Source organism: Neomonachus schauinslandi, chromosome 16 (assembly GCF_002201575.2).
Source record: "Neomonachus schauinslandi chromosome 16, ASM220157v2, whole genome shotgun sequence".
Taxonomy (NCBI): Eukaryota; Metazoa; Chordata; class Mammalia; order Carnivora; family Phocidae; genus Neomonachus; species Neomonachus schauinslandi.
In genome coordinates this window covers 13,981,178-14,007,122 of record NC_058418.1, presented here as the reverse complement: position 1 = coordinate 14,007,122, position 25,945 = coordinate 13,981,178, and the positions used below count along the sequence as shown (strand labels likewise).

At 49.4% G+C, this 25,945-nt stretch overlaps 1 protein-coding gene across 3 annotated transcripts in view; it reads left to right on the top strand.

The window, feature by feature from the left end:
* The window catches only part of SPINT2 (serine peptidase inhibitor, Kunitz type 2), a 28,681-nt gene extending 11,486 nt beyond the window's left edge, over window positions 1-17,195 (top strand). Inside the window, exons 2-8 of one of the 3 annotated variants that reach the window (XM_021700775.1) lie at window positions 10,246-10,416; window positions 12,162-12,221; window positions 12,750-12,815; window positions 13,528-13,581; window positions 14,592-14,753; window positions 15,104-15,142; window positions 16,516-17,195. In XM_021700775.1, the coding sequence (XP_021556450.1) occupies window positions 10,246-10,416; window positions 12,162-12,221; window positions 12,750-12,815; window positions 13,528-13,581; window positions 14,592-14,753; window positions 15,104-15,142; window positions 16,516-16,682 (719 nt within the window). In that variant the 3' untranslated portion in view covers window positions 16,683-17,195. The remainder of the gene's footprint in view (window positions 1-10,245; window positions 10,417-12,161; window positions 12,222-12,749; window positions 12,816-13,527; window positions 13,582-14,591; window positions 14,754-15,103; window positions 15,143-16,515) is intronic. The other 2 variants (XM_021700776.1, XM_021700777.2) reach the window with 2 other exon arrangements.
* Window positions 17,196-25,945: the final 8,750 nt, after the last annotated feature.

Sequence of the window (25,945 nt, the reverse complement as noted above, 5' to 3'; positions counted from 1 at the left end):
GCCAGCCACCAGTCATCTCATTATCACTCCAGAGATTCCCAGGCTCTTAGCTCTTGTGTCAGGAACCCGGGTCAAAAACCAATTATTAGAAGAAAGGTGCTCCTAGCACTTAAGAAACCACAAAGGAGGTGGGGGCGGTGACCAAATATCTATCCCTTCCTATGTCAGAGATAGATGGAATCCATAATCAGAGTTTTGCCTTATCTTCCTGAGCCTCCCAAGCTTCCTGTTTACATAGATTTTAGAATCTATGTAAATCTGCATTTTTTTTTTTTAAGCAGCTAGGCCTAAATCCGTGAGTATGTGGCTTGCTGAGTTAAAGAATATGGGGTTTATATATTTTCCAGCTTTATTGTTAGGTTAGTATGCGTTTGTTGCATGTGCTATTGTTCCCATGTTACGAGTGAGGAGATAGGCACAGGAAGGTTAGAACTGCCTCTAGGTAAGACGGGGCTCGTAAGAGGCAGCCAGGGACTCCTGCACACAATCTTTTACCAGAACGAGGATCTGTCCTACATGCTTTTGCCAAATGCTTCTTCCATATGTGTCACACCCCTACACCAGAGCCTTTGGTCATTTCCTTTGTACCTTACATTGGCTTACAAGCTCTTTGAATTTCAGATGTGATTGAAATATTTTACATTGTGTGATTTGTTTTGTTTTGTTTTTCTGCCCAAGTGAGTCTTGTTCTACTTGTAAATCTCTGGAGGGCAAAAGACCACATCCCCAGTCAGTGCCTTCCATATAGGATGGCTACTCAGCCTAGTTTACCTTGGAGGGTTCCAATTTATGCCACCATATGTCACAGAGCGACTATTAAGAACACCCCCTTTCATTCTGAAAAATGTCTTGATCCAGAGGGTATACTGTATGGTGACCCTATTTACATATAATAACTATTCAAACACTTGTTGCTTAGTACTGCTCAAGATACTAAGGAATTCAGGGGCGCCTGGGTGGCTCAATCGTTGAGCGTCTGCCTTCGGCTCAGGTCATGGTCCCAGGGTCCTGGGATCGAGCCCCGCATCTGGCTCCCTGCTCAGTGGGAAGCCTGCTTCTCCCTCTCCCACTCTCCCTGCTTGTGTTCCCTCTCTCGCTGTGTCTTTCTCTGTCAAATAAATAAATAAAATCTTTTTTTTTTTTTTTTTAAAGATTTTATTTATTTATTTGAGACAGAGAGAATGAGAGAGAGGAGGGTCAGAGGGAGAAGCAGACTCGCCGCCAAGCAGGGAGCCCGATGCGGGACTCGATCCCGGGACTCCAGGATCATGACCTGAGCCGAAGGCAGTCGCTTAACCAACTGAGCCACCCAGGCGCCCTAAATAAATAAAATCTTAAAAAAAAAAAAATACTAAGGAATTTAGCACATTCAATTTTATTTATCCTATAGTTTTAAGTTGTTTTTTTTTTTTTAAGATTTTATTTATTTGACAGAAAGATAGCAAGAGCAGGAACACAAGCAAGGGGAGTGGGAGGGGAGAAGTAGGCTTCCCACGGAGCAGGGAGCCCAATGCGGGGCTTGATCCCAGGACCCTGGGATCATGACCTGAGCCGAAGGTAGACGCTCAATGACTGAGCCACCCAGGCGCCCCTAGTTTTGTTTTTTAACCGAAATTTTTAAAACAGAAGGGACCATAATCCACTGTCCTGATAAAACCACAGCTGACCCTTAAAAAACAAAAGTAATGCATTCACAAGATTAGAATACTCACATTGTACTGAAAGATACAGATGGAAAGGAAAAACTGTGGAAAAGCCTCTCCCCCTCTTTTAGGCCCTTTCCTTAAACGTATATTTATACACGCGTCTAAATTAAAAGTTTAGAAAGGAATTATAATATGTAAACCATTCTGCTTTTCCTCCTCTTAGTCTTAGACATTTTCAATACCAGCACACACACCTTTGCCTGTTTTTAACAGTGCTAAGTATTCTGTTGTGTGTATGTCTCACAAGTTACTTAACCAGCACAAACAAGATGTCTTGACGTTGAATTTTCAGCTGTTACAGGTCTGTGAACACCAAGCCCTTTGTGGATGTGGTAATCGTTGCCCCCGTTCTTTAAAACACTTGGATTACATGACTTTTCATTGCTTTCTTTGCTTTTTGATACTGAGGAGTGAACTGTACTCTTATTTTTTGTGTATAAATAAGATTTTCAAATGTCTGAGGATTATTATAACAGAATTTCTCTTTGGCCATTGTCCTTAGAATTCTAAGTTGCTTTCATGGAAAGAGAAGTGCTGTTTTTAGTGATGGAAGGGGTGTGCTACAGAGTTCTTGGCAAAGGATAAACCTGAGGAATGCATGGTCAGTGTTGTTATAAGAAATGTGAGCGCTGGGAGACTGTTTGATCGCTTCTGACTGCACATGTAAGACTGGCTGCGTGCTGTAATGATAGGGGTGGAAAATCTGAACAGGGTGTTCTTATAAACACTCTAGAGACTAAACTGTAGTTCGTGGTTGCTGCCTGTGTATGGCCTGCGAGCTAAGTATGGTTTTTACTTTTTGTAGTGTTTGAAAAAGTCAAGAATATTTCAAGATACGTAAAAATTACATGAAATAAAGTTTTAGTGTTCATAAGTAAGGTTTGACTGGAATGACAGCCATGCTCATTCATTTACGTGTTTGTCTTAAGGCTGCCTCCGTACTGCAGTGATGCAGTTGAGAAGGTAGACTGTGACCCACAAAGCCTGAAGAAAGGCCAGCCTTGTTTGCCTGGTTTTTGACATGTACGGATTTCAGTTACCATGGTATATGAACTCTGGGTACTTGGGTCAAATACGAGTTTCAGCTATTAGCTCTTCAGCCACAGATCACTATGTAAATGACATATGCGTGGGGATTGGTCACTGTATGTCTGTGACTCCGTTCACACACAGCAAAGCATGTGGTTGTGTTGCCTCCTTGTTTCCCAGTGATCATCCTGTGTTACGGTTTACAAAAATGCTTAATCGATAGAGGAGATTGGCCAAAAAAGATGAAAAGTGCTTCCAAGAGAAAAAGTGGTAATGCTGGAGGCACAATTCCGATGGGACAGAGGGGGAGTGATGGAAGCGCTCGCCCACCTCGGGAATGTTGACGCTGCCTTGATTTGGGAGACCCGAAAAGCTGTAGGAGCCCTAGTGAGGGTCTGCTCATCCACAGAAATGAGGAAAGTGGTGGCAAAAAGGATGATGTCCCAGTGGAAGGAACACAACTCTCAGAGCAATTGTGACATTGAAATAGCAAAGGATAAAATGTTGGACGCTGATCCAAACCTAGAAAGATGTAGAACATTTCTTTTTTTTTTTTTTTTTTTTTAAAGATTTTATTTATTTGTGAGAGAGAGAATGAGAGACAGAGAGCATGAGAGGGAGGAGGGTCAGAGGGAGAAGCAGACTCCCTGCCGAGCAGGGAGCCCAATGCGGGACTCGATCCCGGGACTCCAGGATCATGACCTGAGCCGAAGGCAGTTGCCCAACCAACTGAGCCACCCAGGCGCCCTGTAGAACATTTCTTTAAGATGAATTGCAAATAATGCTTGCTCCACATCAGAAGTTACACGGCTAAAGACCATCGTAAGCGCTGTTCAAGCGACTCTTGGTAATTTTTTTTTTAACAAATTTAAACACCTTAGTACTCAAGTTTCTAATATTTAGCCAGATTGTACTAAGTAAATATTTTTTTTTAAAGATTTTATTTATTTATTTGACAGAGAGACAGCGAGAGAGGGAACACAAGCAGGGCGAGTGTGAGAGGGAGAAGCAGGCTTCCCGCCGAGCAGGGAACCCGATGCGGGGCTCGATCCTAAGACCCTGGGATCATGACCTGAGCCGAAGGCAGATGCTTAACGACTGAGCCACCCAGGCGCCCCTGTACTAAGTAAATATTAATTTTACTATTTTTCATTCTATATATTTAAAACCCACAGTTTTTAATGTTTTGACAAATTTAAAGGACTTGGAAGATAGAAATTTTCCTGTTGCTTTCCACACTATGGTGCAGAGCAAGTACTGCCTGTGTTCAGTGTTTGGCCCACCATAAAAGTTTACTGAGCTTTGCTCTAGAAAAACAGATGGGTGTGAGGAAGAGGACCATTTCATGAGTGTCTTCAGGCTGGTGAGATGATCCCAGGCTTGCTTTTATTAGGCAGTGAGGCAAGGTGTCAGGTTTCTTCAGTGTGTAGCACCCAGGGGAGTAAAAAGTGTATCAAGGGCTAGACTCCTAGGAAAGTTCTTCTCATTTGTTTTAGAAGTAAACTTACTCTGAAGGGGCATAAGAAAAATAAGGGGCTCCTGGGTGGCTCAGTCTGTTAAGCGTCTGCCTTCGGCTCAAGTCGTGTTCCCCGGGTCCTGGGATCAAGTCTCACATTGGGCTCCCTGTTCGGTGGGGAGTCTGCTTCTCCCTCTCCCTCTGTCCCTCTCAGCCCCCACTCGTGTTCTCTCTCACTGTCTCAAATAAATAAATAAAATCTTAAAAAAAAACAAACAAAAGAACAAGTTCAAGGTGGTTGTTGATTCAAGAGAGCAGGTAGGATTGAAGTAAGGGGTATACAAAGGGTTGGAATTTGGTAAAGCTGAGAAGTAGATACACTTGTGTTACAGTATTTTCTGTACTTTTCAGAATGTTTGAAATAGTTTATTAAAATAACTTAATTTTGGGGTGCCTGGGTGGCTCAGTTGTCAAGCTTCTGCCTTTGGCTCAGGTGATGATCCCAGCCAGGATCCTGGGGTCGAGCCCGGCATCCGGCTCCCTGCTCCGCGGGAAGCCTGCTTCTCCAGAACTCTCCCGCTCCCCCTGCTTGTGTTCCCTCTCTCGGTGTCTCCGTCTGTCAAATAAATAAGTAAAATCTTAAAAAAAAAATTTTTTTTAGAGTAGGCAACTGCAATAGTGCCTTTTTGGAGAATGATTAGATATCGTCTTCTTAGGCCTGTAGAGTTAAATTAGATTGGCAGTGCCTGGGAGCCTAAAATTCCTGTGATGTTCTTGTTAGCAGGTGACAGCAGGTTATTCCAGCCGATTGCACATGGAGTGAAGGTGTCTGAGCCATTGGCTTGTTGTCTTTGTTGAAGCTCTGGTGACTTTAGAACCGGAGGAACCTGTTTTCCATGACGAAGACCAGGGTGTTTGGCAATTTTATAATAGCTAATGTTCAAAATGCCTGCTGGGGTTTTGTAATTTAGGTTCATATTTCAGATAATATGTGATTTTTAACCATTTCTGATGCTTTTCCAAGAGAACGTTAGGGTTTCCTAAAGACAGAAATTCCATTTTTACATACTCTGAAGCGAGTATTTCCAAATTTGGTGCTCCTCAGCTTTTCTCCGTTTTTCCTCTGCATTGAAAACTTACAGGATGTATTTCATTTTGCACTAGCATTTGTGAGCATGCAAATAGGACTACAGACATAGTTTTCTTTCTTCTTTTTTAAGATTTTATTTATTTATTTGACAGAGAGAGACACAGCGAGAGAGGGAACACAAGCAGGGGGAGTGGGAGAGGGAGAAACAGGCAGGAGCTGACATTGGGCTCTGGGGCTCCATCCCAGGACCCTGGGATCGTGACCTGAGCCGAAGGCAGACGCTTAACGACTGAGCCACCCAGGCGCCCCTAGAGACGTATTTCTCATGGTTGTTTTCCAATGCTGTTCTAAAACCAATATATCATTTTATCATCTCTTAATAGTAATAGAATTATTTATTAAGGAATAACTTCCTGAAAATTGGTCCTACCAAGTTCCCCTCAGCGTTGGCCAGTTGGTGTGGTGCGGTCCGAGACCCTGTCATTGGGTGTGACTGTAAACAGGCCCAGCAAAGGGCCTGGCCTTTTGAGCCCTCGGACTGTGTTAAGGACCCTGAGGAATGTTTTGGCTTTTAGGCATCTTGGGTTTCATGTTTTTCCCACTGCGTGTTGTGTGGCTTTTTCTTTCTGCCTGTCTGAGGGAGGGGTGGTTATGTTAATGCCCAGCTCTCATCGGACCAGTGTGAATTCAGATTCAGCTCTGCTTCTGGTTAGCTTAGCCTTGGTGTCCTCATTTGTTTTTTTGTTTTTTTGTTTTTTCCGGTGTCCTCATTTGTAAAGTGAGCGTGTTACTACCCGCTCCGCAGTTTTATCGTGACTGTTAGAAATAGTGCACATAATGTGCCTAGCATAATGCTTTAGTGAAGGTAGCAGAAGGGGTTTCAAGAAATAAGTAATGCTCAGCATTTTGGTTCTTTTTTTTTTGAAGATTTTATTTATTTATTTGACAGAGACACAGCGAGAGAGGGAACACAAGCAGGGGGTAGTGGGAGAGGGAGAAGCAGGCTTCCCGCTGAGCAGGGAGCCCAGTGTGGGGCTCCATCCCAGGACCCTGGGACCATGACCTGAGCCAAAGGCAGACGCTTAACGACTGAGCCACCCAGGTGCCCCTCTTCACATTTTATTTTTAAGGAATCTCTACACCAAACTTGGGGCTTGACCTTACAACCCTGAGATCAAAAGTCACATGTTCTATTGACTGCGCCAGCCAGGTGCCCCCACTTTGGTTCATTTTTATTTTAATCTGGATCTCCCAAAGTACCATGCTTTAATGAAAAAAAAAAAAAAAAGCCCTTTAAAGAAGGTGATAAGTCATGGAGGCCTTGTTACATCCTGAAGTATTTCTGGCTTTTTGTACCAGCCACGTGGAGAACAGTGAAAGAGAGTGCACTGATGCTTTTTCATGAGTTCACGTGTTTTTTTTTTTAAGATTTTATTTATTTATTTGACAGAGAGAGACACAGTGAGAGAGGGAACACAAGCAGGGGGAGTGGGAGAGGGAGAAGCAGGCTTCCCACTGAGCAGGGAGCACGACACGGGGCTTGATCCCAGGACCCTGGGATCATGACCTGAGCCTAAGGCAGATGCTTAACAACTGAGCCACCCAGGCGCCCCTTGAGTTCACTTCTTAAGCCTAGACAGTAACAGTTTCTCTCATAGAGGCTTAAAAGCAATTTAGTTAGTAAAAGCATGGGGCAAAGTGAGAATTTTCTCCACTTGACAGGGAGCTTCTAGACTCGCAGAAAGGACTCTGACACATGGTTAAATTTCACCTTGATGGAACCTAGCTTCAGGCAATTATTCTGCTACTTGGAGCTCTTACTTTTACTCTAATCAAATTTGTGTAAAAAAAAAAAAGTAAGATTTTTTTTCTGTCTTTATTACAGAAATTTTCAAATATACACACAGTTCTGTGAGCCCACATGGACCATCACTCAGCTTCAGCAACTGTCAACATTCTGTCTTTACAGACATAACTATGTTTTTAGTCCAAGTTTTCTCTTAAAAAAGAGACGTTTCTAGGGGCGCCTGGGTGGCTCAGTCAGTTAAGCATCCGACTCTTGATCTCAACTCAGGTCTTGATCTCAGGGTGGTGAGTTCAAGCCCCATGTTGGGCCCCACATTGGGTGTGGAGCCTACTAAAAAAAAAAAAAAAGACATTTCCAAATTCCCCTGGGACAAAAGTGAAGGTTCCCCACCCTCCATCCCCTCCTACCCCACCCAGGGAACCTAAAAATAAGGCTGTTTTCTGAAACTTAAACTACGAAGTCAATGTGTCGTCATTAAGAGCAGGTGAGAGCTGCTCTCTGGGACATAGTGGCCTCCCCGGCCCTCAGGATTTGTTGTGAAGAGACCATCACATCTACAGGAAGAATGTTCCAGTCAGGAAGAGGCATCAGTCAGGAAAGGAGGTATCCCAGAGGCACACCTTGACTGTGGTATCTTGACTGAAGTGTGTCCTGAGTCGTCTGCTGTGCGCCTCTGGGCTGCCTGGTAGATCTGACGGAGCAGGGTGTTCATGGGAGTCTTGCAGCAAACTTTTCCTTATTCTGACTCCAAGGGACCTGCTCCGTTTCCGCCTGCTTTCTGAGGTGGTGTGTTGATTGATGTGTACATCAACACGCTTGGCTGGTGTTTCTCAGCATCCTCCTGTGCCCTCTGCCAGCAAGGGCCCGCATCCCTGCGTCTCATCAGCTGGGGCACCGCAAGTGTCTGAGCTGACAGGGATGAGGGCCAGATTCTGGGCAGTGTGACTTAGCTAAGATCGCTGCTCTCCAGCCCTGGATAGGGTCTTCTCTTCATTATATACTCTCAGCCCCTTCTTCACCTGCACCGAGCGTGTACCCGGCACCCTTCCTCAGGAAAAGCTACCACATTTCCACCCTTGACGAGGTAGGTGGTCAGCCTGTCGCATTCTCTGCTGTGGTGTCTGGAGGTTCCCATCTTAGCTGCTTCGAGCTTTGTTCGGCATTCTCTCAGGTTTTTGTTTTGAGATGCAGTTCACCTGTGATACAGTTCACCCATTTAAAGGGTGCAGTTCCTGTCTCGGATTCTTTGTCTGAAAGACTGTCCCTGAAACTGCTCAGGAAGCAAGGACACCAAGCAGTCCGAGTGATTGGCAGGGCACTGGATAGGCTGTTCACCTCTGTAGCAGTTGGGTCCTCCCCGCCTTGAGGTCGTTTTCACTTGTGGGTCATATGTGGTTCCTGTGAGGCTCTTCTCCATCTTGTCTTGTCAATAGCAGTGCTGCCTCAGACATTTGACAGCTGCCATTGAGCAAATCATACGCCAGAGAACTCTTTTCCTACGGTGTTTTCCTTGGGCCTTGTTGATTGTATATGTTTTGTGACCTTTGGCACGTTGTCAAAAGTACCTGCAACAGGTGCACACCCAGCTGATTCTGGCTAATGTGTTATGGACAGGAGGTGCCCCTATTTTTTCTTAAACTGCTTAATTAAAGTATTTACATACCATAAAATCAGCATACAATCTAGTGCTTTTTAGTACATTTACAGAGTTGTACAACCATCCCCACAATCTAATTTTAGAATATTTCCATCATCCCCAAAAATCCCTGTGCCCATTTGCAGTCCTTACCATCCCCCAACAGCCCCCCTGCCCAGCACCAGGCAAACAGTAATCTACTTCCTGTCTCTCTTGATTTGCCTTTTCTGGACATATAATGATTCTTTTCATATGAAGTATCCAGTTAAGGTACTTTTTAATTGGTGATTTAAAGGATGGTTGCTTTCAAATTAACAGAAAATTTCTTACTTCAGAATATGCTTTTTCTGCTGCACTAGTTACCTGTGATTTATCGGTGTGTATGAGAGTACCTTGAGGTTTTGCTCAATACTACAAGCCTTTTTGTCCATAGATCAATGTTTTGTGGAACATTTGGTTTCATGCCCATTATTGTGACATATTTTAGGAGAAACGAGGTCTTGCCCTCTGCTTTCGAAAGCTGTCCCCTAGTTAGTGAAGTAAACCTAACAAACATGAAAATAATCAGGAGTAAATGACAGCATATAACCAAGTGTTGGGCCCTGGGATACTTTTATTTGAGATGTTTATTGAGCACCCTGCTCAGATTGGAATGCCCTCATGCCAGAAGACAGAGGTGGGTGGAGGCCAGGGAAGGTAAGGGAGGTGATGCGGACTCAGGATCCCACGAAGATTATAGGGTGCTAGGGCAGACGTTGAAACACATTGTCAGGTCACTCCCTTTCAGCTTGCTTTCCATCCTCCTGATTCCTCCAGGAGAAGGTCTTATTTTGGTGCAGATGGTGCCTCCAGCACTTGCTTATCTCTACCTTCTTAAGAGACAGCAGCTATCTAGGCCTTTTGGAGGCAAATGTAGCTGGCTGGTGTTTCATAACATTTTTGTTTCCCTTGTACTAGAGGAGGGTCACATTTGGGGGCACCTTGAAACCCAGGCCCCACTTGGAATGTTCGGGTGTGGCCGTTACAAGTACTGGAGCGGAGGAGTGCCCTCAGCTGCCTTGGGAGGCGGGAGGACTAGAGTTAGGACCTTCTTTCTGAGGCTCTTGCGGAAATTTGAGTGTGAAGTGGTTGACCTGCTCAAACAGTGGATAAGGAAGGTTAAGACACATCCTTCAATGCGAGGCTCCCCCTTGGAGTCAGCCGTGTTTTTTGCCTTTGAAAGCCATATTTCTACACTGAATGGTGTCCGTCTTTAATAAATGGGGGCAGGGACAGAATCAACATGCAACTGAAATACAGTTAAGTTGGGTGGGTTGGTATCTTTGTTAGATGATGTGTTTCTTTCCTAAACAAGGAAGGAATCACTAAGCCTGGTGGCAGCACTTTAGAAACGGCTCACAGAGAAGCTGTGCTGGATCTTGGGGCTCGGGAAAACTGTGGGCCTCCTCTGATGGGTCTGTGTGTCTTCTCTGCTGGCAGGATTGCCCTGCTAAGCCAACTGGTCTCTGCTTTGTGTTTTAGACTTCTGTCGAGTTCCGAAGACAGAGGGAAGATGCCACGCCTCCTCCCCTAGATGGTGGTACAATGTCACTGATGGATCCTGCCAGCAGTTTGTGTATGGTGGCTGTGAAGGGAATAAAAATAACTACATGACCAAGGAGGAGTGTCTTGAGAAATGTGCTGGTGTCACAGGTAAGACATTGGTCCCTGGGGAAATGGTGTAACCTAGAGACAGCTTATTAACTGGGATGTGATGCCTTTTGCATTGTGCCCATTCTTCACGGCTGAACCTGTGGGACTTTTTTTTTTTTTTTTAAGATTTTATTTATTTGACAGAGACACAGCGAGAGAGGGAACACAAGCAGGGGGAGTGGGAGAGGGAGAAGCAGGTCTCCCGCCAAGCAGGGAGCCCGACGCGGGGCTCGATCCCAGGACCCCGGGATCATGACCCGAGTGGAGGGCAGATGCTTAATGACTGAGCCACCCAGGAGATCCTGGGGGATGTTTTTATTTTTTTAAAAAGATTTTACTTATTTATTTGACAGAGAGAGACACAGCGAGAGAGGGAACCCAAGCAGGGGGAGTGGGAGAGGGAGAAGCAGGCTTCCTGCCGAGCAGGGAACAGGCTGGGCACTGTTTTGGGATCATACAGGCAAGTCCCTCACCTTTTGGGGGGCAACTGGCAACCGTACCAGATGGTGACTGAGGAAAATACCATTTATTGTACTTTTTTTGTTGTCCGCTATGATCCGGCATGGGAGCAGGAATTAAAGGGAAACATTTTTTTGCTACCTTTTCTGTCCTTCCTCCACTAAGAGTCAGCTGTGGCACGTGTGCCTGCCTGTTTGAGTTTCTCCTTATTTTTTAGGAAAACAGTTGAAATTGTAAGAACACAAGCAGTGAACAGTGGGCATTCAGACAGGATGTTGCTACAAAGGGTCACGGGTTCTTGAGTTTCGCTGGGAGAAGGCAGACAGCTGTCTCCCTACAGGTGGTCCAGAGTCTGAGGGCCCAGAAAGCTCGTTTGTTGGCAGCTGAGTGTGGCTCCACTGAGTCTGGTTGAAGCGTCTCTCCCGAGTCTGGGAGGAGAGCTAACACTGCCAGAGCAGCTCGCTGCTGGAGCCTTCCGCCAGCATATCCTCTGCCAAGCAGGCATCCTCGGTGGGAAGCCAAATGAGAATGAGAATGTCAGTGTATTAATTTATAATGAGAACCAGAACTACCCAGGGGACCAGACACTCGGGTCTCGGAGTCTGCTGTGGTGTTAGTCCATGTGGGCGAGCCTCTCCGCCGGACTCCCAGAAGATCGCTTGCTGTGGAGAGGCACAGAACAAGGCGCGCTGGTTTGTGATGTGGATGTTTGATGGCATCAGGTGATGTCGGCCCCGTGCCTCTGCCCCGGCTCTGCTGGGACCAGCGGGGAGGCAGGGTGGCCAACTCCTGTCCTTCCTGGACCCTGCCGGTGCTTCCTTTTTCCTACTTCCCTAACCAGTGGGCCTCTCTGCCCCGTGCCATCACTCTGTGTGCACGTGTGAGATAAACTCTACATAGCTGCACAGGTCGCCACAGCTCGGCGGCCTCAAGTATGCTGAGACTGCTGCATACCTTTTTAAATTCATGGGGTGAGTTAATACAGTTAAACAGATTATTTGGCCTTGGAAGCCATTCTGTCTTTTTAAAGTCATTTCAGACATCTTTGATCTGATTACCAGCGAGGGATCTTAAAGTTTAACCCACAGGGGCAGTCTTGGTTCCTTATTTCCAAGTTCCAGCAGGCTTGTGGTCCGGCACGTACATCGAAGGGCCCACCACAAAAGGAGAAATAGGAGTCACCGTGAGAGGCATGTGGGACCACGGCTGCTTGGGAACTCTGCTCGCTGTATGTCATGGGGCATTCCTGAGGTGCACTTTCTCACTGTGTCGTTGTCCTCTTGTAGAGAACACCATTGATGATCTGGCCACCAGCAGGAATGGAGCAGATTTCTCTGTCCCACGTGGTAGGTTCTTAAAACCACCGAGGGTGGAGTGAGGGCCATCTGGACCACGGAAGGACATGTGTGATTTGGGAGTCGTATAAGGGCTCCCACCTCCCGGTCTGTTTATTCCGAATTGACAAGCCGGGGCTCTGCCTGGGCTGCCAGCTTCCGGCTCCTGGCTGGCATCCTTACACTGGGGAGTTCACGTTGTCCAGCGGACGAGAGGGCCGAGGGATGCTACAGTGCTTCCGGGCTCGCCTCCGCTTCCTCCTGGGGGACAAGGCATTGTGGATGTTGCTGTGGCCTGCAGCGCAGGCCCCTTCCTTCTCCCTGGGCTGGCCTCAAGTCCCCTGGCCTCTGCCTGCTGTGCTCTCACTGGCCCACCCCACCTCTCCTTGCCTCTTCTGTCTCCTTGCCTCTTCTGTCTCCTTGGTTCTCGGTTGTCCTTGCCGTCCCCCTCCCTGTGCTGAGTCCTCTGTCTTCTGCCACCCCCGCCTCCATTCCCACTGCAGTCCTTGATCTCGAGCTTTGTGTTAACTTGCTTTGTAGTGCTGACAGTAGCTGCCCCCTTCCTCCTACATGCTTGGAGGATTCTGCATGCATCAGGAGCCTGGGGTGAGTGGTCCAGATGCACTGGCAAGTCCAGCCCAGCTTTCTTGAAGGCCAGTTCCCAGGCAGTGGGCTCTGTTGGGCAAGACCTGCTGTGGAGGAGGGACTCTGCCCCCGTCCCATTTGAGGGCAGCCCCCCAGTTGGCCAGTGGCTCTGCACTGATTGCAGCCTTGGCTTTGGTCCTCTAGTTCTGACATCAGTGCTCACGTGAGAGTGAGCGTTTATTCAGTGGTTGGCTGGCTCATTAGAGTCACTTTCCAGTTTTGCTGGGCCAGGAATCCTGCGACTGTCCTGACCATTGCTTTGCCTGGGTTCACTCTTTATTCCTAAGCTGGCCTCCAAGGTCATCTAGAATCCTCAGGCACTGGCATGTTATCTCTGTTTTAGAAGAAAATATCTCCAGGAGAGTGAGGGGCCTTCTCACTATGTCAGAGAATGAGCAAGACCATCTTCCTCATCACCCCAGAAATTGTGGCTGGGATGAGTTTCCGTAGTGACCCCTGAGGTGACAGGCAGGCCTCACCATCCAGCATGCATTCCAGTTTATGATAGAGCCCATGAGGACTGGGAGGCGACAGGCCTACCCATGGAGGGGACTCCACTCCTAGGTGCCGGCGGGTCCTTGCTCCCTCAGTGGGCCCTGTTGGTCTCTGCTCCAGCCAGGCTGTGTGTACTGTGTCCATCCTAGCCTCCCTGACTTGGATGTTTCTGTTTTAGTTTCCAGAAAACAGGATTCTGATGACCTCTCCAGTGATATTTTCGACTACGAAGGTATAACTTTTTAAAAATATATATGGGGGCACCTGGGTGGCTCAGTTGGTTAAGCGACTGCCTTCGGCTCAGGTCATGATCCTGGAGTCCCGGGATCGAGTCCCGCATCGGGCTCCCTGCTCGGCTGGGAGTCTGCTTCTCCCTCTGACCCTCCTCCCTCTCATGCTCTCTGTCTCTCATTCTCTCTGTCTCAAATAAATAAGTAAAATCTTTAAAAAAAATAAATTAATTTAAAAAATAAAATAAAATAAAAATATATGTGTATGGGGGGGTGCCTGGGTGGCTCAGTCATTGGGCATCTGCCTCCGGCTCAGGTCATGATCCCAGGGTCCTGGGGTCGAGCCCCGCGTCGGGTTCCCTGCTCAATGGGAGACCTGCTTCTCCCTCTCTCACTCCCCCTGCTTGTGTTCCCTCTCTCACTGTGTCTCTCTCTAATAAATGGATAAAATCTTAAAAAAAAAAAAAAAATTTATGGGAAAAACATGTTTTCTTCCTTAGTTGGGAGTTGAGACACACCTGAGTATTTCCACTAAGGAAGGCTTAGCGCGGAGCTTCCCGACCTTCCGCAGGTGGTGGAACTCACAGGCACGCCCCAGGGCTGCGGGAAGCGCGTGTGGCACAGCCGTGGGTGGGGACACTTCCCGGCGGGAGGCCGTGTGGTATGCTGGCTCCTGCCTCTCCCCAGCTGGGGGGCTCTGCCTCCTGAGGATGAAACGAGGGACCCACGACAGATCTCTTAGAGACCAAGTCAGTACGCGTGAAGGGCCTAGAACAGTGCCTGACATGGAGTGATCTCCTTACCAGTGGGGTCTGGCTGTAAGGAGGAAGATACCCCAAAACATGGAGGAGTGTCCAGTGGGCCCAACTGGCCACGTCTGTATTTACAGGCCCTTCTAGCAGAGAGCTGTGTCTCTGTTGGCTGGCAGCAGTGTGACTGCTCAGGAACATTCCAGCTCCGCTTCACAGCTGAGCCCTGCTAATTTGTCCTCCTTGGGTTGTGTTGTTCCCAGAATACTGCACTGCCAAAGCAGTCACTGGGCCTTGCCGCGCGTCCTTCCCACGCTGGTACTTCAATGCGGAGAAGAACTCTTGTGACAACTTCATCTACGGAGGGTGCCGGGGCAATAAAAACAGCTATCTCTCTAAGGAGGAGTGCATGCACCACTGCTTTGGTGAGCCTGCCTGATTCCTAAATGCAAGAAACAATGGTGGGTGGGTGGGTGAGGCCTCTTGTGAGGACCGTGGGATGGGTCCATTTCCCCATCCCTAAAAGGAAGACCTTGGCAATGCTGTCATTTGGACGCTACCATTCTCTGGCTCCCTTGTGGGGAAGAGGGAGGCTTTGGACCCAGCTGTTGCACAGACGTGTCCTAGGTTCCCACCAGGGTGGCAAGGCCTCAGAACCCTCAAAAGAGCTGGAAGAAGTCCCTCAGAAAGAGCCTCTTGTGAACACCTAGTTGGTGGCAGCTCTGGAGGGCAGGAGGACTGTGAGCTGACCTTAGGGTTGTGTGTTCTTTTCCAGGCAAGCAGTTGTATCCTGTTCTACCCCGTGGCACTAAAGGTAAGAGGCCGCTGGCCCTCCTCCACCCGCCTTCCTTGACTAAGCTCTGCAGTGTTTTTGTAGGCTCATGTGGTCTCTGACACATAATCCTTGACCGTAAACATCTTTTGGGTTGAAAGTCCTGTTTCTGCACGAGAGTGGTCAGACAGCTTGGGACATACGGTGGATGTTTGTCCCTCCATGCAGTATAATGGGGCTGGAGGGAGGCAGTCTCTACCTGGGCGTCCTGGGGTGACTGGAGGACGAGTTCTGCTGTTAGGCTTATGGGGTCTGCTGCACACAGGCCTGAGACTGGCTCCAGATTTGGAGGGAACTTTGCTGCCGTGGGGTGTGCTGAGTTGGTCACGGTGACAGGAAGTTGGAGAGCCCTTGCTGTGTGTGGGCCGAGCGAGGCAGGCCCAGTGCTGTCGTCCCCAAGCAGGCTGGTCTGACAAGACCCCGGGCCTCCTCTCACTTTTGTTTCGGATTCCGAGCCTGAGGCATGGATGATTGTGTTTGCACAAAGGACTGGCCACACTGGTCTGGCCTCTTTCCACCTGTTTTCCTGTTCAGGAGCCCAGAGCTGGCCTGCGTGTCTGCTGTGTTTTAGAGCAGCGAAGCTAGAATCTGGGTTGCCCGGCATGGGGCAGAACGCAGCCCGGGTATGGAGGGTTGCGGGTGGAGAAGGGGCTGCCCCTGTCCGTCCTCTAGCCACATGGGGAGAGGGAGCCAGGCAGCTGCCGTGGGAGGCCACATTCTTTAGCTGGAGACCCGCCTGAAAGAAAGCGCCTTGGCTGACGAGGGAGACAGTGGTGGGGCAGCCACTGTTCAGTTTACCGGGCAGTGAGGAGCATGAGGGTCCCCTCCCGGCACTGCTCTGAACGCGCCCTTGCCTCTGCCCTCACCTCATTCCGCACGCAGCCACCCCGGCCACTGCCGGCCGCATCCTTCTCTGGCTGGTCAGTGTGCTGTGTGACCACACAACCTTGGGGTTTTATGTTTACGCACGCCAGAGGTGTGTGCTTTTTACGTCCTGGTGCCCATTTGGTGGCTTGGGACTCCTGCACCAGTTGCCCCTGAGACGTGGAAATGCGCAGTGGAAGTGGGATTCTTTTTCAGAAGGAACACAGAGAGCCACTGGGTGCACGTAGCGCAGCGCCTCCTTTTCTCCGGAACCTGCTGCTCGGGACTGTAGACTCCTCGATGACTTCCCAGGCGGGCGGGTGCCCGTTCTCCAGACCCTCCCAGGCTGGGGTCAGGGGAGGTCTGGCGCAAGGGCTGCTGGTCCTCGCCCTGAGCCCACCTGCACGAGTCCCGTATGAGCCCTTTGCGGCCCTGCACTGGCTCTGCTCCTCCTCGTCCTTCCGGTTCTGAAGCCTTTCTCTCCTCCACAGTGGTGGTCCTGGCGGGGCTCTTCGTGATGGTCCTGATCGTCTTGCTGGGCGCCTCCGTGGTCTGCCTGATCCGGGTGGCCCGGAGGAACCAGGAGCGCACGCTCAGCACCGTCTGGAGCTCTGGGGATGACAAGGAGCACCTGGTGAAGAACACCTACGTCCTGTGAAGGCCCTGCGAGCCAGAGGCCGCCCTTCCTCAGGCTTCCCTGCGGATGACAAGCACCTGGGATGGGAGGGGAGACCAGTGTAGCATGTGTGTGCTTTTTAAAATAGAGTGATTGGTTTGTATTTTGCGATCATTAGGGCTTCGGGTCTGTTTGTTACTCCAGAAGGTAAGAGGGCTGCTTCCTGCTCTCCTGGCTGGGTTTGTGTTGGGAACCCTCTTGGAGGAGGGCTCTGCCTCACACTGCAGGTGGTCTGGCGCCAGATCAGAGTTGGCTGCTCTTCAGTTTAGTTCTTTGCTCCAGGTTTTAGTTTTCTTGGCTTACATTCAATAATCCTGTAGTGTCCTTTCCCATCACAAAAGTAATGTCTTAATAGTTTCCTTTATTTGTGTGTTTTTGTTTTTTGTTTTGTTTTTTTAGTAAGCAGAAACAAGCCTTTTTTTTATTAGGATTCTGAAAGGAAGAGAAAAAAATGTACAAGTTTAATAAAAAGGGCCTTTTAAAATAAATTTCAGCAAGTGCTTGCTTTCTTTATGGGATTGCTGATTTAAACTCTACCAAAATTAACACAGAACAACACTGTGAGATGTCCCGTTCTGGAAATGGACTCCTTAAAAAAATTTCATCTTTCAAATCTTTTTGAATGAAATACATCTTACATTGCGACTGGGTGCCCATAAAATTTCACCAAACAACACTTAGCCTTACCACCTGTGGTAATCTCTGGCATTTCCTTCTTCTATGTCACTTTTGAAAAATTCTAGACATACCCCACTCAATTGGTTTTTGTTTTTCTTTGTTTTGTTTTTGTTGTTGTGTTTTTTTTAAGATTTTATTTATTTGTGAGAGAGAGAGAATGAGAGACAGAGAGCATGAGAGGGAGGAGGGTCAGAGGGAGAAGCAGACTCCCAGCCGAGCAGGGAGCCCGATGCGGGACTCGATCCCGGGACTCCAGGATCATGACCTGAGCCGAAGGCAGTCGCTTAACCGACTGAGCCACCCAGGCGCCCTTTGTTGTTGTTTTTTAAATAATGACCCACTACAGACTAATCCACACCTTGAAACACTGCCTTTGAGGTCGGGCACAGGAGGCTTGGAGTGAGGATGCATCCTGTCCAGGGGAAGACCGAGACCTTCCTGAGACTGGGGTGGCTTTGACCAAAATCACTTTGGCATCCATGATTTTCATCTTTCCCCAAGGCTCTGCAGTCTCTCTCGGGTCTCCACGTGCTTCTGCAGTGAAATGGGGACAGGGTACCATCTGGCTGAATTCGGCCTCCAGGCTTGGCCCCAATTCTGCTGCCTACCTGTGGGTGTTCCCTTCTTGCCTCTAGACTCTGGAGGCTCTTCCTTTCTTCCTCCCTGCCCACACATGTAGTCATGAACATGGAGCAGCTTTGGGGGAACCCATGGGGTCAGGCAGGCGTCCTGAGGCCTCCACTTGCATGGGTGACTCAGGAAGCCGGGCAAGGCCTCCTTCCCTTCCACCCTTCTTAGAAATCCCCTCAGGGGCGCCTGGGTGGCTCAGTTGGTTAAGCGACTGCCTTCGGCTCAGGTCTTGATCCTGGAGTCCTGGGATCGAGTCCCGCATCGGGCTCCCTGCTCGGCGGGGAGCCTGCTTCTCCCTCTGACCCTCTCCCCTCTCATGTGCTCTCTGGCTCTCTCATTCTCTCTGTCTCAAATAAATAAATAAAATCTTTAAAAAAAAAAAAAAAAAGAAATCCCCTCAGGCCAAAAAAGGTCACATTCTGCGCACTGGGGGAGAGACTTGCACCCCATAGGGCTTAGAAATCTATTCCAGAGGCAAGTTGGGCAAATACCTCAAGTCCTCCTTTGTAGCCTTCCTCATTTGTGGAGACGTTGCTCAGGGATTCTGGCCCTGTCCCTGCCAAGCCTTCTAGGCAGCCTGGCAGTCTAGCCTCAGAGATGATGGTGAGAAAATGAAACCTGCCTGCCGTATCCAGATAGATAGGGACCCGGCTCTGGGAGAGCCTGTGGTCCAGAGAAGGAGGCGTTGGGAAGAGACTCTCCACCCACCATTCTCGGTGTGCAGCAGTGAGCTGGTCACTCAACTCCTTTGAACCTCCAGTTTCCTCACTTGTACTCTGGGTGGGTGTGAGGGTTACATGAGATCATAGATCACCCAAGGGAAGTGCTCAGTAAGGGGGCCTCCTTCAGGGGGCTGGTGTCCACCTCTGCCTACCTGCTTGTCTCCTTATTCCTCCTCAGTAGCTGGCAGCTCTCCTCTACACCCAGCCTGCCACCGCATGAGCCACCCTCAAGCTCCCTACAGGGGACCTTGAGCCCAGTGATGCCTCTGGCTGAGCAGGGGGCCTTTCTCCACCTACTCAAGCAAGGCTTGTCTCTCCATAACTTAGTCATGTGAAAGATAAAAAGTGGATTTTTTTTTTTTTTAAGATTTTATTTATTTGAGAGAGAGAGCACAAGGGGCAGGGGCAGAGGGAGAGGAAGAAGCAGACTCCCCACTGAGCAGGGAGCTCTGACGTGGGGCTCGATCCCAGGACCCTGGGATCATGACCTGAGCCGAAGGCAGACGCTTAACCGACTAAGCCACTCAGGTGCCCCTCTTTATTTATTTATTTATTTTTAAAAGATTTTATTTATTTATTTGAGAGAGGGAATGAGAGACAGCACAAGAGGAAAGAGGGTCAGAGGGAGAAGCAGACCCCCCGCTGAGCAGGGAGCCCGATGCGGGACTCGATCCCGGGACTCCAGGATCATGACCTGAGCCGAAGGCAGTCGCTTAACCAACTGAGCCACCCAGGCACCCTCTTTATTTATTTTTAAAGATTTTATTAAGTAATCTCTACACCCAATGAGGGGCTCAAACTCAACAACCCCAAAATCAAGAGTCGCATGCTCCACTCACTGAGCCAGCCAGGCGCCCCTGTGTTTGGATTTTAAAAGAAACTGTTGGGAATCACTTTAAAGTAATTCTGCAGTAGGAAGATCATCAAGTGAATTCTCTTAACACCATCAAGACCAGTTGAACTTTAAGTTTTCCTTTTTTTTTTTTAATTTTATTTATTTATTTGACAGAGACACAGCAAGAGAGGGAACACAAGCAGGGGGAGTGGGAGAGGGAGAGGCAGGCTCCCCAACCCCCGCCCCCGGATGCGGGGCTCAATCCCAGGACCCTGGGATCATGACCTGAGCCAAAGGCAGACGCTTAACGACTGAGCCACCCAGGTGCCCCAAACTTTAGGTTTTCATACAGTGTCCTTTCATGTTTCCCATGCAGAAGTTGTCATGCTGACTCACTTCTGCCAACACGTGTCCCGTTTGTCTCATGGGTTGGGAGGCCCCATCGCTCCTGGCTGATGGACTCCGTCAGACCTGTGGCCCCCGCTTGGCCGGCCAGTGGCGTCTCGCCACCGTGCTTTTTCAGGCTGTGGGGCTGCTGTTGCAGTCCAGGAAGCCAACTCCTGCCACGCCACTGTGGCCCTTGAAACTAAACTGCCCGTTTGGGACATTCTGGACCATTTACAGGCTAACAATGGTGCTCTTGTTGGAAAGACTGCCCAACAATGGGCCAATAGCCAAGGTATTCAATGCCCATTTCACAGCCTTTGTCATCCTCAGGCTGTCCATATCACTCAGAGGTGGGATGGATTTTTAAAAAATCACCTCGACAAAGACCTGTCACCATCCCCTCCTGCTCCATACACTTCAGTAAGGAGTTTGTTCACTGACTGTGGCTGTCCGTAGAAAAGGGTTACTTCTAGGCCATCTCCTGGGGAAAGATCAGGTCAAAGGGATTGGGAGCTACATAGTCTATTTTGAAACTTGGGATTCTTTTCTCCTCATTTCTGCGTATGATGCATCTTTCTCCCCTCCAGCGTCAAGCCCCGGCCCACCTGATTGGTGCACCTTCTCGGTAGCCGGCCGACCAGAGGGGGGCCTCGGGGATTGAAATTAATTTTGAAGAGTCTGCCTGGATTCTTCCTTGGACTGACTGGTCCTCCATGAAGAAAGTGACCACTTGGGCATTGAGTGCCCTGCTTGCTGAGTCTCCCTGCAGTGGTCTGCATGGTGCGTGGAACTTGGTAAACACACCAGCTGCATTCACACGTGAGCCAAACGAAAGGTCTGGGGGTGAGTAGGTGATAGAAGAGGTGCAGCTCTATCTACTGAGATGGGAAGTCCTGGGGTGGGGGGGAACCCCTCAGATCCGGGACGGTAGGAGGTGCAACCAGTGCTCCGTCCTCTGGATCCAACACCACAACCTGCCAGGCATCTGGTCCGCTGCCCCCCGTACCTGGCGACGTGGCCCGTCCTGGATGATTGTGCTGTGCCTGGCGCCAGCAGCAGCAGAGCTTAAATGTGGGTCCCACCCTAGACACAAACGTGGACCTGCACGGCCTTGTTCCACCCTGGCTGATGAACAAAATAACAAAGTCACACTTGTGATGCCCAAGCAGCGCCAGGGCTGTGCCACGGAGAGTGGTTGAGGCTGCGACCAGTCAGTGGCACCGCCCTGTGGTGGTGGTCAGCGTCAGGCTTAGTAGGTCCTCAGCTGGAGCGCCCTGTGCCCCAGCATTCCGTGTGTTTGCACGTGGGAAGGAATGAGCCACGGTGTCTCCCCGGTGCGCGTGAGGGTTGCTTTGGGGCCTTGTCATTGTTGGTCACGACACCAAAGAGCTGCAGGTCAGTCTGAAGTCCCTGGTGTGGGTCCTAATGGGTGATAGACTAGTCTCCTAGTCTCCGACTACATCCTGGCTGGCTGAAGTATGCCCGCTCCTTCACGGCTGGAAAGCTCCGGGACCTGGACGGCGGGTTGGCCTATCCGCAGGACTCGCTGCTTCTTGGAGTCCTATTCCTAGGTCGCTTTAATTAAACGCTGTGTGAGAGAAACGGAATGAATTCGCTCTCAGGCTGTTAGATCAATCAGAGTGGCCTATTTGTGTGAAAATTCACCAGGAGGGGTGGATTGTTGGCAGAGACAGGCCTCCAGCGGGGGTCTGTCACGCTGCTACAAGGCTTCCTGGGCGTGCCAAGAATGTGTGAGCCTGACAGCTGTTCACCTGGGCCGGTTCTCAGGTTGGGCCTGCAGCGAGCGCCTTGAGGGACGAGAGAATGGCTCCCTCTAGGACACACAGGCTTGCCTGCTGCTTACCGGCAAGTGGCAGGTTCCCCAACTCACGGGGCCAAGAAAACCACACGCTGATGCTCCCGGTGCTTGCTGCGAGTAATAAGCTTTTTGTCTCTGACCTGGGAATCTCCAGGCCTCTGCCAGCATTTTGAAAAGTTACCAGCTAACTTGTTAGCTTGCAAATAGAGTGAAAGCAAATCCCGGACACAAGAGTCAGCTGGGTGGTGGCCAAGTTTGGCTTTCCGCAGCCGGGCTGTCTGCCCCTTGGCCCATCCCAAAGGGTGGTCTGTCAAGATGTTCTGATCATTAGTGTTCCAGAATGTCCAGGGCCAGGGCAGCACTTCGGTCTTGTGGGAAAGGAAACTGAGTCCCTACGTACTGTGTGCTTAAAAGTCATCCATCTCCTAGGATGTGGTTAAATTCAAAGAAAACATTCCAGTCCAGGGATTATGATGTTTATGGGACCAGGGCACTCCGTTCGTGTAAACTTCAGGCAAGAGACGAAAGCAGGCCTTGAGCAAGTTGCTTTTCCAGGGAGCCATGTCAGTCCTCAGATGTGTTGGAGCGCAGCATGCCAATGGAGGACCGTGTCCCAGTGGCCCACTGCTCGGTCCTACCCCACCTTGGCTTCCCTGGCCACTGAAGTTGGCATCCAGCAATCTCTTCCTAAATTGCAGTGACTAAGTACAAACTTCAGGGTCGGGGGTGAGCCTCCAAAGAGTGTCTGCTGGTGAAACGCTAGAGAAAGGGGAAGCTGAGCTAGTAGTGAATGGCAGCATCACAGGCCAGGTGGGAACACAAGTCCCTTTTTCCTACAAAGGAGAAGGCATTGCTTACACCCTTAGGACTGAGTCATGTTAGGCAGAAATAAGGAGGAAACAAGCAGAGGAGGACAGAGCTGTTAGAGGTCAGGGGCAGGCTGGGCCTGGGGAGGGACGTAAGCTACTGTCCCTGCCCCTAGTAGCTGGCTAGGGGACTACTGAGGGCAGGGGCTCTTTTCCGAAGAGCAGAAGGCTGGACGTGCTCATCTTAGGCCCTCACACCTGCTTTTCATCAAGCATTTGGGTTCACCTTCCCAGCTTTAATCTGGCCTTCATTTGTAAGTCTTCTGGGCTAGAGCAAGGGAATTGAGGGTATATTCACTGCCACCAAGAGGGAGTAGTGACCGACAGGCTCCCACGTCCATTTCCCCTTCCTTTCAGTAAAGTCCCCAGGTTTTTGCTGGGTACGCGGCCGCCCAGCTCGGAGCTGTATTCTCCTAGCCTCCCCTGCTGCTAGATGTGACCGTGTGTCTGACCTGGCCAAAGGGACAGGTGCTGCTTTCAACTGCAGTCCTTAGAAGGAATTGGTGTGCCCTCTCCTTGCCCTTTCCCTTCCCTCGAATCCGATGGTGGAGGCCAGCTTCCCTCTCTGTTCAGGGCAACACCCGGGAAGGATGCAGAGCAACCAGTTAGGAGCCCGGGTCCCTGGGTGTTTAGGGGAAAAAAAAGTGGAGCTATCTTGTTAAGGCTCTTTCTGGTCTCTGTGAAAGTGGCCACATCCTAACTATGATACAGGAGTGAATAGAGGGCAATTTGGAGGATCAGGCCGTGCTCTTCCCCGGGCCCATTCACCCTCCCCACAATCTTAGCCAATTAGTAAAGAGCTACTTCCTCTTGGGTCTAGAAGGCCTCCCGCTACCGATCTGCAACCTATTAGCCCAGTGTCCTTGGACACGAAACCAACTTTTTGAGGCTCAACTGCCTCATATACAACATGGGATCTTAACTGCCAGGTTCACAAGTAAGCATATGAGATCGTGTTCGTGAATAATAAAAACTCACATTTGCTGAGCATCTATTTACCTTGTGCCAGGCAGGCTCCAGACACAACCGTCACTTTATGAGGTAAGTCTTCCACTTTATAGAGGACAGAACTGCGGTGCGGACTGGTTGACTTATTTATCCACAGAGCAGTAAGAGGTAGAGTGAGGATTCACCTGTGAGCAGACTGACCTCCACAACCCAAACTCTTAGCCACTCTGTGCTTGCTCTAACCTGCCGTTACATTAGCAGAGGGCCTGGCATCAGGTAACCTCACTAACTCACCAAATGATAGCACCAAATTCTGAGTCACACTGTTCTGGGTGCTGAGCAAAGCCGATGAGGTCCCTAACCCTCATGGAATTTGTTTTGCTTGGAAAAACACTTACATCCTGCATCCACTTGTGGGTAAAGCACAATCATCATTCACCACCTCTTCTTATTCAGAGTAAAGATCAAAGGTCTTTTTTTTTTTTTAAGATTTATTTATTTATTTATTTATTTGACAGAGAGAGACACAGCGAGAGAGGGAACACAAGCAGGGGGAGCGGGAGAAGCAGGCTTCCCGCGGAACAAGGAGCCTGATGTGGGACTCGATCCCAGGACCCTGGGATCATGACCTGAGCCGAAGGCGGACACTTAACGACTGAGCCACCCAGGCGCCCCAAGATCAAAGGTCTTTTGATGTACAAGTCCTCTACCCCTCCACCCCTCCCATCCTTCCTCCTCTCCTGTCTTTCCCTCCATTCTCACTGCCACTCTGAAGTTCTTGCAGTTCTTCATCACTCAGGTACATTCTTGCCTCAGGACCTTTGCACTTGCTATTCCCACTGCCTAGAACACTTCCTCCATGTGTTTGCATGGTTTATCTCCTCATCTTCAGATTTTTAAAAGACAATCTTTCTTTTTTAAAGATTGTATTTATTTGAGAGAGAGAGAGCGCACAAGAGGGAAGAGTGGCAGAGGGAGAGGGAGAAGCAGACTCCCTGCTGAGCAGGGAGCCTGACGTGGGGCCGTATCCCGGGACTCTGAGATCACAACCAAAGGCAGATGCCCAACCGACTGAGCCACCCAGGCGCCCCTCATCTTCAGATCTTTATTCAAAAAAGACTTGCCTGAAGCTTTCCCTGGTAACTCTTACCTAAAATCCAACCTCTCCCCAACATACCATGTAGTTATTAACCTAGCTCCCTTTCTTGCTATATTTCTCTTCTTAGCACATATTACTTTTTAAAATCAGCTTTTATTGAGGCATAAGTTACATAAAACCCATTTCAAATGTACACTTCAGGGGTTTCTAATAATTAAAAAAGATTTATTTTTAGAGGTTGGGGGAGGGGCAAAGGGAGAGGGAGAGAGAATCTTAAGCAGACTCCTTGCTGAGCGTGGAGCCCAACACGGGGCTCGATCCCACCACACAGAAGTCACAACCTGAGCCGAAACCAAGAGTAGGATACTTAACTGACTGCACTACCCAGGTGCCCCGGTTCTTAATAATTTTTACCAAGTGGTGCAATTTTCAGCATAAATCAGTTTTCAAACGTGTTTTCATCCCCCACAATTAGATCTCTTACGCTCAATTACAGTTAATCCCTATTCCCCATGCAGCTCCCAGCACCCCCTAACCTGCTGCCTCAATAATTCTTCTCTGAACACTTGACACGAACGCTTTCCTACAGCATGCAGTCTTTCGGGTCTGGCTTCTTTCACCTAGCAGAATGTTTTTGAGGTTCATGCATGATGCAATGTCCATTCCTTTGTATGGCAGAGTAGTGTCCCGTTACATATTCACATTTTGTCTATCCACTTACCAACTGATGGGACATTTTCGCTTCCAGTCGTTTTCTAACATTCTGTACATTTTACACCTCGTTTCCCCCACTAGAATGTCAGTCCCGTGAGGCCGGGATTTTTGCTGGTTTTGTTAACCTCTGTATCCCCATCACCTGAACTGTGCCGGGCACATAGTAGGTAGTCAACAAATATATGCCGAAGGAATTGATGATGAAGATAACTTACTATCTTTAAGGGCTGAGCTGGTCATCAAGCAGGGGAAAGAGGTTGCCTTGACGGGCAGTGGGGAGGAGCCAGCAGTCAGGGCAGGCCTCTCCGAGGAATGTGCTTTGGAGCAGAGACCTGAGGGCACGCGGTCATCACCACGCCCAGGCCCCAGCCACCACTCCTGCCTGCCTGCTCCTGCAAGTGTGGTGACCCAGCTGCTGGTGGCAAGGCTGGCCCGGGACGGACTTGCAAGGACACTTGGCCGCACAGCAAGGGGAGCAGATGGCTCAGCGCCCCCGCCCCAGCCCCCAGCAGCCTGACTGGCCCAGCCAGGCATGGGGAGCCCCTTC